The sequence below is a fragment of the Lepidochelys olivacea genome (assembly GCF_965140295.1).
Source record: "Lepidochelys olivacea isolate rLepOli2 genome assembly, chromosome: 5".
Lineage (NCBI taxonomy): Eukaryota > Metazoa > Chordata > Testudines > Cheloniidae > Lepidochelys > Lepidochelys olivacea.
Window position 1 is genome coordinate 102,165,351 of NC_140415.1, and position 12,061 is coordinate 102,177,411.

Here is a 12,061-nt window from a genome sequence, read left to right on the forward strand (position 1 = left end):
CAGTAATGTCTGGTGCCTTGCAGGGGAGTGAAGTGCAGTGGTTCCAATGTTAGTAGGAATCTGTGTTTGCTGCACTGACTTGCAGTGCTGTTTCTTTTCTGGGCTAAGGTATCTTTTACTGCATGCAATAATAAAGAATATTTTTAAAGGCAAAAAATCCATTTATTGAAAAGAAACACAACTGCTTGGGAAACAGACAGGGCAAGGGGGTGGGGTGGGGAACGGTACAATCACAGATTTGCGTATGTCCTGTTATCATACTCAGCCTTCCTGGCTGGAGTGCTGTGCAATGAGTGCTGCACTTCAGGATGGCTACAGTGCATAGTGATGGGGGTTGAGTGCAGTGGGTAAGGGTTGTAATTTTCAGGGCTGGGTGGTGAAGCTACAGGTGTTGGAGGCAGCGGGTGGTGGTAAGAAGCCGGATGTTGGGGAAAGCGGGTTGGAGGTGACATGGGGGCACAAGGGGAAAGAGTTTTGGGACAAGGGCTGCGGGGGGGGGTGGGGGAGCGCGGTAGTGTTCCGCCTGCATGGCTACGAGCACCTGGATCGAGTCCGCTCGGCGCTCCATTGTGGTTATCAGCTGATCCATGCTTCGCTGCCGGAGCACCGCGCTTTTGTGCCGGCGCTCCTCGTTCGGCTGGCGGATCCTCCTTTCGCTGCCCCACCACTCCTGCGCTTTTTGATTTTCATTACGTGAATGCTGGATTACTTCATGCAACATGTCTTCCTTGCCTCTACGTGGCCTCTTTCTGATTCTTCGGAGTCTTTCGGCCGGTGATAACATGGACGGCTGAGATCTCAAGGTTGCAGCTGGAAAGGCAAAATGGAACACATAACAGCGGCAGCATTGTTCACGCCAGACAGAGCAATGATTCCCCCGTACTTAAGGGCAAGCGCAGTCTACACAACAGCATAATTTGCCCGTCCCAAAGTGAGCGCTCATAACCCACAGGAGCCCCAAAATGGTGAGTAAGCACAGGGTCAAGTGTGACTGATTGTTTCACGGCTGTACTGTCCTCTGGGGATCTGTGCCTTGGGGAGAGCCAACAGCAGCAGGGGGCTCCTATACTGAACACTGTTCTCACATTTTCCACAGGAGTTGGTCCTGGAAGATATCTCACTGCTGAGGGTGACCAGGGAAGCAAGGGAGGGTCTTCTACCGCCATGCGACTTCCGCCTTGTCCCATATGCAGCTTGCCTGTGTGCAGCAGTGGTCCCCCCGCCCCCTCACGGCACAGTGGGGTGGACAAGTTAGCTTTACTGGGACAAGGACCACAGTGACTCTCCCAGGAAACCTATGAAAGTTCTGGATGAGACCTTTGAAGAGATCACTGAGGCCGATTACCTCAATGTGAGAGAGCACATCAACGCCCTATTCCGCATCTAGGCATGCATTCAACCCTAGCCCTCCTCACCCCAAGAGCCCACACCATAACTTCCTTCCCAAAATAAAAGCCGCTTACCGGGAACCTCTCCTGGTATTTGTCCTTCCCCAAGCACCGGCCGCAGCGACTGGCTACCTTCTTCCTGGCTTGAGAACAGCTCCTGGCTGCATGCATCTAGGGATTCCTGGGTGTCTTCCTCTGCCTCAGCACCCTCGCTCCCGCATTGCTGTTCCTCCTCCTCCTCCTGCCTTGTTGAACTGGGCTCTGAAGTCTCCATGGTGGTACTTTGAGTGGAGGTGGGGTCGCCCCCAAGTATCGCATCCAGCTCTTTATAGAAACGGCAGGTCACGGGGGCAGCACCGGAGGGGCAGTTTGCCTCTTGGGCTTTGTGGTAGGTATTCAGCAGCTCCTTCACTTTAACCCTGCACTGCAGTGTGTCGCAGTCATGGCCCCTTTCCATTATGTTCCTTGATATCTGCCCGAAGGTATCATAATTCCTACGGCTGGAGCGCAGCTGGGACTGGACAGGTTCCTCCCCCCAAACACTGATGAAGTCCAGCACCTCGCCATTGCTCCATACTGGGGATCACCTGGCACGTGGAGGCATGGTCATCTGGAAAGATTCGCTGAGAACACTCCACGCCTGGCTGAGCAACCGGGAAGGGGATTTTCAAAATCCCAGAGAATTTAAAGGGCGGGTCTGACGGTTGGTCACCTGAGGGCGGGGCAGTAGCATTCAAAGTGATGACCAGAATGGTTACAACAGGCATTGTGGGACACTTCTGGAGGCCGATCAGAGCGCACTAACAGACCAGGGTGTTCACACTGGTGCCATGGTGCTCCAGCGGGGGCACACCAAACGTTATTCCACTCGCCGAGGTGGAGCATCAGGAGTGCTCTAGCCACGGAGTCAGAGCGCTCTACGTGCCTTGCCAGTGTGGACGGATAGTGAGCTAGTGCGCCCCTGCCCGGCTCCTTTAATGCGCTCTAACTCACAAGTATAGCCAAGCCCTAAGGCATTCTGCACCACATGTTCTAAGCTGTTAGGTAGTATTGTTGTGTATTGTGAAACACCGGTTTTCTGCACCAAAGTGGCTGCATTTCAGTGGTGGGTGAAGTGTTATTCATTCAAAGTTAACCCTTTATTTGAGTAATCACATTACTTCCTAGAGCAACACTCCCTTTACCCTAAGCCTGATCTGCAGTGAGCTTTTTTTGTAAAAGTCTGCCATTGCTGTAGCACTGATGCAGTCCCATCAGAGATAGCCAGGATGGGAGGACTAGTGTCAGTGGCCCAGAAGCATTTTCATCACCATGTTATGTGGATGACACAGTGGTAACAATGCCTGCTCCAATGTACACTAACGTACCCACCATTGCTACAACTAGTGGAGTTGCGCAGTTGTTAGAATGACAATGGGAAACTTTAAGAAAGAACTCAATATAGACACAGCCTCAGCCCATACTGAATTCCTTCCTTCCTTTGGCATTGGCACCTTTCACATATCTGCACATATCCGTTGTATCTTGTAATCTAGATAAGCTATGTACTCAGTTCATCCAGACTTTCCTCAAAGTCCGTCTCTCTGGTCTATTACATTTATTTGTATTACTACGTTGTTGTTAATAGGATACAGGTACGGTGCATTGATTTTAAAGTGGTGATTTAAATCGGCAAGCAGGAAATCATTGATTTTTTTTTTTTTTAATCTTGTTTTGCACATTTGTACTTCAGTGATTTTCCTAAAGAATGGTTCATTCTCATTGGTATAACTATTAAAAGAGCTTGATTTGCAACCATCTATAGCCTTTACGTTAAATTTGTTTTTGATAAGCAGCAGGATAATCTACAGCCATATATAGTTATTTAAACAAAGTTTAATATGCATTTATTCAGAGTCTTAGATCAGGGGTTGGCAGCCTTTCAGAAGTGGTGTGCCAAGTCTTTATTTATTCACTCTAGTTTAAGGGTTCGCGTGCCAGTAATACATTTTAATGTTTTTAGAGGGTCTCTTTCTATAAGTCTATAATATATAACTCAATTGTTGTAAATAAGGTTTTTTAAATGTTTAAGAAGCTTCATTTAAAATTAAGTTAAAATGCAGATCTTATCGGTTTAGTGTGATCCTTGCCCTTGGTTTTCCTTGCTGAGTTTCCAGTGTCTGGCACGTATTTGCATACTTTAAGCTGCACACAGGCTTCTGAGTGATCAGTTGTTAGCTGGCTGCAAGAGGGACAGAGGACAGATTTCATGTGTGAAAATACCTGTTCACACAAGTATGTGGATCCAAATGCTGAAAGCATTGCAAACGTAATTTTCTTCAAACAGTTAAATTTCACTGGCAGGGACGTCGGCAGGTCAGAATAGAGGCCCCATGATCTCTCTTGGTAGCTTCAAGTGCACTCCGCAGATCTCCAAACTTTGATGCCTACAATTCTGAACTTTTTAATTGAATGAGCTTCATTTTGAAATCTTCAACACCCATCCACTGAAATACAGACAAATTCAAGTCGCTTTCATTGAACTTTTCAGGTTTAATTAGAAAAGAAAGCATTGGGCCAAATTGCTGGAAATTTTGAAATCTGTCAGAAAATTCTGATTCCAGTTCTTGGATGTACATTCTAATCTCAACGTCAAACGCAGTGCGTTGTTCCTCATGGCGTGATAGTGATGTAAGCAGCAAATCAGGACTTAAAAATATCCCAGTACAGTGGCTCTGGAACAATTTTTAAGGTGGGGGTGCTGAGCTGGGCCCCCTCTTGCCCCTGTCTGCACCCCTCACTGTCCCAGGCTGGAGGCAGTGGGCTACAGCTGGGGGTGGCTGCAGAGCCACCTGGTCTGGTGGCTGGGACCCGGGGCCGGCAGACAGAACCCTGACTGGCAGGGGGCTAGTGGCTGGGATCCGGGGCTGGCAGACAGAACCCTGACTGGCAGGGGGCTGGTGGCTGGGACCTGGGGCCGGCAGCGGAGCCCCCTGGACCAGTGGCCAGGACCTGGGCAGTGTGAGTGCCACTGAAAATCCGCTCATGTGCCGACTTCGGCATGCGTGCTATGGGTTGGCTACCTCTGGTCTTAGTTTTTATGTTTTTAAATGGTGAATGAAGCTTTTCATTTACTAGAATATTTTTTTCCTCAGGGTTTGTGTCAAGTTGCATTTGGACAGAAATTTGGAATTCATTTAAAATGTACAATATCAGCATTTTAAAATTGTTGTGTTCTTTAAATGTACTGATACATAAGAAAAAAATAAGTTTAGCAAAACCTGATTTGTATTTACAAGTAACCAATTTATTAAACGAAGGAAGTGTAGCAGTTTGACTACTTACTGCCTCCTGAGCACCCCCTCCTGGGGTCATCCCATCTTTACTTCCCTTTCCTCCAGGTCCCTTTAAGAACTCTCTCTCCATTGACCTTCTAAGCTCAAATCCTTTGATTCACTCTTCACCAGTTCTCCTCAGGGTGGCAAGAGAGTTTGTCAAAAATAGAACTCAGGAGTTCAAAACAACCATGTTTGTCTTCCCTTCTTAAACTCCCAGTCACAGGCTTTGCCTGACTAGGGTTCTGCAAGTGCCAGACATGCTCCTCACAGCTGCTGCTTCCACCAGCTCCACACAGCCTCCTATCCTGAGCTTCCCCAACTCACTGCCAGACTGCTTGCTTCTGACGGTCTTTCTCCTCCCCTCCTCTGCTGCCTTTTATATTGTAATCACCAGATTCCTTTCATGTGGCATTTTGTAATCTGGGCTGGCCTAGCCCCAGGCATTCCTGCCCATTGGCAACTCACCCTATTACACCAAGTATTAATGGTAGTTAGAGAATTGGCAAATTGTTTCTGGTCATCATGGGCCAGATTTTCAAAGGTATTTAGGTGCCTAAAGATGCAGAGGGGAGCCTAGTGAGATTTTCAAAAGAGCATAAGCAGGGTAAGTGCTTCACTCCAATGAAATCAAACAAACTCTGCCACCCATTGTTTTACATATAGGAAAGCTGGGGTTTAGTGATACTTTTCCACTTTGCAGAGAGATGAAAATAAATAATACTTGTACAGTGCAATCAAAATTCACACTGATAAACTCAGGTGGGAATAAAATACACAAGATCTGCACCTTTTCCCTAGCACTGTGCTTTTTTTTACCAGAACTTTCACAGAGCACCAACACCTCCACTGGCTTTTTCAAAAAATGTTTATGTTCAGAAATGGCTCTTACAATTTCTCCAATGTCCAGATAGTGAAGGATATTGAGTATTATTTAGTCAAACTTCAGCCACTAATCAGTATAAGGTGGCGCAATTGTAGCTAATTACTGAAGGGTGACTTAAGAACTGTCTTTTTTATAGCTTTATTTCGAAGATATTGTCAAGGAATGCCTAGAGTAATGGGCAAGTGCTTCTTTTCAGGGGAGATATGTATACATCAAAATAAATAAACTTACAATCTGGATAAACTGTGTAGTAGGCAAACTGCAAAAATCTGCCAGATGAAAATTTCCCACACCTCTTCAGTGAGCCAGTGCCCCATCATGGTGGTTGGGGTTCCCAAGCTGTTTGGAGGCACTGGGTTTAAGATGGACAGTTTGGTTTTAGATGCCTTACCCAAAAAACGTGGGAGTTATTATTTGAAAAGAACCATGATACCTGGTGCAAGATTGGTTCTGGTAGCCTTCTAGTTGTTCCAAGGAACTCCAGATCACCATTTCTGTCTTCACAAAAAATATTATTGCTATAATAACTAATGAGAAAATGTGTATGATTTGGGTCTTCATAAGAGACGTTCTGTGGCTCATAAGACTTAATTAATTGGGAAAGTAAATTTGTGATCCTCCTGACTATTCCAGGTTATATGTCTCCTCACCCATCTCCTTTGGGAGCACCAGAACATGTGTCCAGTCCAATGTCTGGAGGGGGCCCAACTCCACCCCACATGCCACCAAGTCAACCAGGACCCATGATACCAGGAGATCCACAGGTCATGAGCCAACCCAACAGAGGTCCTTCACCTTTTAGCCCTGTCCAGCTGCACCAGCTTCGGGCTCAGATTCTAGCTTACAAAATGTTAGCTAGAGGCCAGCCTTTACCTGAAAATCTGCAACTTGCTGTTCAAGGGAAGAGGACATTGCCTGGGATTCAACAGCAACAGGCTTCTGCTAACTACAGCAGACCACCTGGTAAGTAAATGTGGGCTATGAAGCATGGGTCATATTCTGCCATCAGTTACACCAATGCAAAACTTTCAGCATCAGTGGTGGTGTGTGCATGCATGTGAGGGCCAGATTTTGGCCTCAGTATGAACATCGAGCTTCAGCTTTATATAAGTTGGACTAAGAGTGGCATAAAACCACTGCATTAAAAACACACTGTAAACTTGAAATCCAGTTAATTAAAAAAAATTGAGACTAAAGTATTTTTATGTACTTCAGCTGCCCTGGGTACCCTCTACCTTTTTTGTGGTGGTAAAAAATCATCACATTTTTACTATTCTCTTTTAAGTGCTTATATCCCACCCTGTACATAAACACTGACTAACAAAAAACAGGAGAAATTGACTGTGTAAGTGAAACAGTGAAACTGGCCATATGCAGAGTACTGAGAAATGCACTAAGTAAACTGAAAAATATAAACATTTTTTTCTTTTTTTCTGTCATAGTGATCTTAGATGTTACAAGCAACATAGTAGGTAAACACTTTTTAGACAGAAGCATGCTTTTTGTTTCTTAAACTGTGAACCTTTAAACACCCTTTGCATTTTCTGAACAGGTCTTTGCTTAAAACTCCTCAAGTTTGGGGTGTGGGCTCTTTTGTTTTGTCTGTAATTCACATACAGGAAAAATGTGTGGTGATGGTCCATCATGACCACCCTTCCCATCCTCGTCCCCTGGGAAAAAAGTTTATCCATCCAAGTTTATGCGCATTTTTTCATAATAGCTGTATCCTTATGGAAGTAACCTGTATGTATTTTTAGCTATACATCACTTTTTGGGTTTAGAAGCCCTTAAGACTTGATGATGCCTTATGAAAAAGAAAATACCAAATTATTTAGAGACCGTTTTAAATATCATTTATCTATTGCTTTTGTATCTCTCTCTCTTGTTACTAGGGGCTATGAAAACTTAATCTTTGTTTTTAACACTTAATCTCCTCCTGCTGTTTATTACCCACCTTAAGAAGTAATCCTCTGTTGGTGACATCAGAGTATCTACCAAACAGAGGATTATGATTTTAAGCAGGGAATAAGCAGCAAGAACAGATTTCAAAATATGCAGTTTTTTTTAAAGAGTTAAAGATTTCCATGAACTATCTGTGGATGAAATATGTTTGTGTTTGCCTTAAGTGCTAGTCAAGTAAAACTGATCCCAAATCACTTTTCTTTAGTTAAAAATTGGGGGTTAAAATGATTCTATTTTTCTTGTTAATAACAATTTTAATAACACTGCTGGTCACTTTATTTCAATGCACATGGCTTTGTCTTCCAGTCTTTTTTTTAGTAGATTTGATTTAAATGCACTTCATTACATTTCTTTTTCACACAGCAGAAATCCACTTAAATCTGTATTTAATTGCATATATAGACTTGTGGGCTGTATTTGTATATATAGACTTGTGTGCCAGAAAGTGGAGTGATTTCTGGAGCATAGAAGTGGAGCATAGGAATGCTGCGTATTTTAATATGTTTCTTTTCTCTGTCGAGTTGCAGGTATTGGGGTGCATTCAATTACTGGTCCCACAACTGGGCCAGGACCTGCTTCAGGAGTGCCAGGACATGCAGCTGCTATGACCCCTAAACCTTGGGCAGAAGGTAGAGGAGAATACAACAATAATTTTGTACTACACAGTTAAGGTTAAACTCTGTAGGCAGGGCTTTGGGAGTAGGGACAGGAAAGGAAGTGGGGAGACAAAAAGGCATAAAGAAGAAATAGCATAACCTTTACTTTGCCTCACACATAAATATGAAGGAGTGTCCTACAAATGATCAGACCGTGAATGACTTGGGCAGATGAAATTATTGTTGCTGTTAGGCAGCCTGAACGTGAAACCCCTCTCTACAATCAGAATTAAATATATAAGCTGTTTGAGGGACAAGCATAAAACCTAATAAATAGGTAGTTACATTCTGAGCATGTTTAATTGCAGCAAGCTGTTCTGACCATTTTTCTGGCTACTGTAAACAAAAGTTTTCACACAATGGATAAAATTAGGCTTGCTTTTTAAAAAAATATACTAAATTTTAAAGTAGAAGTTAGTCTTCAAGGATTAGAGAACAATGTTACATTGTTCTTCTAGATAATCTGCTTTATAATCCGATATTCTGGGAATACATTTAAAAACGGTTGTTGGTTTTTTGAAACTTGAACTTGGAGTAAAAGAAGCAAGGTGATAGGACGAATTAAGAATATCAGTTTAATAGTAAATGTTCCTTTGTCTGGAACATTTTTGTTCAAAGATTAATTTTTTTTTTTTAATGCAGACACTGATATGATACAGATTTCTCCTATTAAAAAGGTCCTTATTCTGTGTCAGTACTTAAAGAGAATTAAATCTTGGAGAAAATGGGGACTAAATGATGGTTCGCTATCCTAAAAAGAAATGTCGTCAGATGACATTTATCGCTCTCTTTAAAAAAGATACGAAATATCACTGTCTAATCCATTGTAGCATTACATTCCTTTGAGTGCTCCAACAAACTGAGCCCTGAAGATGAGCCATTTTCTCCAGATGGGTTTCGGATCCTGGATCTGAAGAAAACTGATCCTGGGATTGAGGACAGATTCTGAGATTGTGTTTCATCAATTGAATTATTATACACCAACCTCTGCACCCCTTCAAAAAATACAGTGACAGCTTTATTGTTGCAGATGTCTGTGCTGTTGTTTTCAATGTCTCTCCCCCACATCTCCATCAAATCAGTAACTATTCGTCCATGCACAGTGGCCCATAAACTGCAACTCCCTATCTATCTCTATTAGATGCTACTTTCATGTTAAGTGATGCATTAAACTTTTGAAATTAGGAGAGTGCTACAGTTCAGAAGAAAAACCAAGTACCAAATACTTGAAATATTTACTAATATTACTATCTTAATCTGGGGTAGTGTGTGTTTTTTTAAAAAATGTAATTTTACAAGTATATTAAGATATTCTAGAGTATATAAAAGTGGATGTTTTAATAAAATGAATACTGCTAACTTTTTTTCTGGCAGAGCTGTGGAAAGAAGCTTGCTCTTGGAGCTGGCCAAATTCTACTCCTGGGTGTATTTTCATATTCTACATGGGGACAGTGCCCACATAAGAGAGCAGAGTTTGACCCTCTGCCTAGATCTACCCAGTGCTAGAAGTCTCTTGTTGATACAAACACTACTCTTAAACCACCCCTTCCCCCAAATTAAATGAAAATATAGCCCTAATAAACTCTGTTGCCATTACTATTTTTGGATTACTTTCTGTATATTCTATATATACTACGGTATATTGTTCCTCTATGGGAATTGAAACCAATCTCAGTGTGTATTTTTGTTAACTTTGAAAGTTTGCCTCAGGTGCCTAGCTGCAGGTTTTTATGTTCAAAATAAAGCTGCTCTGTTTTTCACATGGCCACATTACTTGTTTTGCAGGTCAAGGCCCAGATATGAATGTTGCCAGTACCCCACAAAAGCTTGCTGTACCACCTCCTAGTGGAAGGCCTTCACCTGCCCCTCCTGCTGCTCAGCCTTCTGCAGCCATGCCTGGTCCTTCTGTACCACAGCAAACCCCTGGACAGCCTTCACCTATCGTCCAGCTGCAGCAAAAACAGAACCGTATCAGCCCCATCCAGAAGCCACAAGGACTGGATCCTGTTGAAATACTCCAGGAGCGTGAATACAGGTAAAGAGGGATACATGAGACTTAAACCACACATGCTTCAGTGTTGTATTTGTGGACACTTGCTCTGGTCTCTCTTGCAATTGTGGCTCATAATGGTCATAATTAAAATCATTCTTTTGAGAGGGGCCATAGTGAAAACTAATATAGAGACATCAAACTAAAGGGTGATTCTAAAGTTTACTTTAAAGTTAAACATGTGCTCAAGTGCTTTGCTGGATCAGGACCAAAAGGACTCAGGTTGTGAAACTAAAATCCTTAGAATCAACATGGAGGCTATTTTAGCAAAGATTATCAATCACAAGAAGTATTCAGAATTATAAACAAAGGGGAAAACAGACAGCTGGAATCCAGGGGCAGAGGAGGGGGATACTTAAGTGCCAAGAACTCAAGTATATCTTCCAATAAGTGGGCATCCATCCCAAGTGATTCCAATAAAAAGGAACAAGGTTTAACAGATGAAATGTAAAATGGAAATTAGGAGGGCCAGGATGGAAATCAAAGAACAAATAGCCAAATAAAAAACAGGAAGTTTGTCCAATGTAATGTGAGTTGGCTGATCTACCAGGAAGTAAAGGGCACAAGCAAGCAAGCCAAAACAAAGATTTTAAAAAATACCAAAAATGAGGTCCTTATGCTCATATTTAGGCTCTTAAATAAAAGTGTCCTAACTAAAAAGTGCTGAGGACCCAGGAGTGTCTGTTATAATAGCATATCAACCTTCATACTTAATTATTAATATTTAATTATTTGTGTTACTGTAGCACCAACAACCCCCAGTCATGGACCAGGACCCAGTTGTGCTAGGTTCTGTACAAATACATAATAAAAGTTGTCCCTTGCCCCGAGAGCTTACAATCTAAGACAAGAGACAACAGGTGCAGACAGACCAACATACAGGGGAGTACAAAGAAACAATGTGACAGTATTGGTCAGCGTGATAGGCAGGTGTCTGCAGGGCCTACCTAGGGTTAAGAAAAAAATTCCCCTTTGGGACAGTGGTGGTTATACAGTTGCCCATTTTATAGGGGTTTGCACCTTCTTCTTAAACCTCTCATATTGGTCACTGTCAGACTAGATGTTCCATTTGTCCAATCTGGAATGGCAGTGCCTATGTTCCAATTACTGAAAAGGTAAAGGCCTAAGGAAATAGAAATGGGAAGCAGGATCTAATGACATTTGTTTCAGGAACGTGCTCAAGCTTTACAAATTTCTGAGGGAGGATGATTGAGATGAACTTTTATAGAATATGAAATGTTTAGCAGCAGTGTGCTAGAAAGGGCGTCTAGTAAGTGGGTGAGATGTGTACAATAAAATGATTTGGACTCTAATGTTTTGCTTAGAAGAGACCATTACAGTGTAGGTAACTTAGTTTTATCCAGAGTGTCATAACTCCTCTTTTGTGATGCAGTTCCAGGATTTGCTTTGTTCCAAGCTTTGTTTTCTGAGAGACAAAATGATCAAATTCAAATAGCCCAGTTTTGGTGGGCAAGGTAGTGTGATTACAGTACCCTAAGCAAAACTAGAAAATTGTGCAGAGATGGGGAAGGTCTTACCTAGGAATACCCTGCAGAGGACAATATCTGGCATGATTCTGCATCATTGCATCTTAACTGCCTTGAAGGATGTTTAGAGGTACTTCAGTATGCTGTAAATAAGCTTCTAAGACAGAACTGCCCTGTCAACTAAGAGTTATGATGCTGCTCAAAGATCTACTTAGTATCTGTAGTACTTTGCATAATATGACACATTTGTAATGGCAAAAAGTATCTTACTAATGATTAAGAACAGGCCTAAAGGTACACTCTCTGTACTACTTTTGA

At 42.6% G+C, this 12,061-nt stretch overlaps 1 protein-coding gene across 3 annotated transcripts in view; it reads left to right on the plus strand.

Moving 5' to 3' along the window:
• SMARCA2 (SWI/SNF related BAF chromatin remodeling complex subunit ATPase 2) overlaps positions 1 to 12,061 on the plus strand; it is a 182,897-nt gene that overhangs the window by 28,826 nt on the left and 142,010 nt on the right. For 2 of the 3 annotated variants that reach the window (XM_084628534.1, XM_084628533.1), the window contains exons 4-6: positions 6,222 to 6,551; positions 8,072 to 8,179; positions 9,992 to 10,241. In XM_084628534.1, coding sequence (XP_084484660.1) covers positions 6,222 to 6,551; positions 8,072 to 8,179; positions 9,992 to 10,241 — 688 coding nt within the window. The remainder of the gene's footprint in view (positions 1 to 6,221; positions 6,552 to 8,071; positions 8,180 to 9,991; positions 10,242 to 12,061) is intronic. The other variant, XM_084628535.1, reaches the window with a different exon arrangement.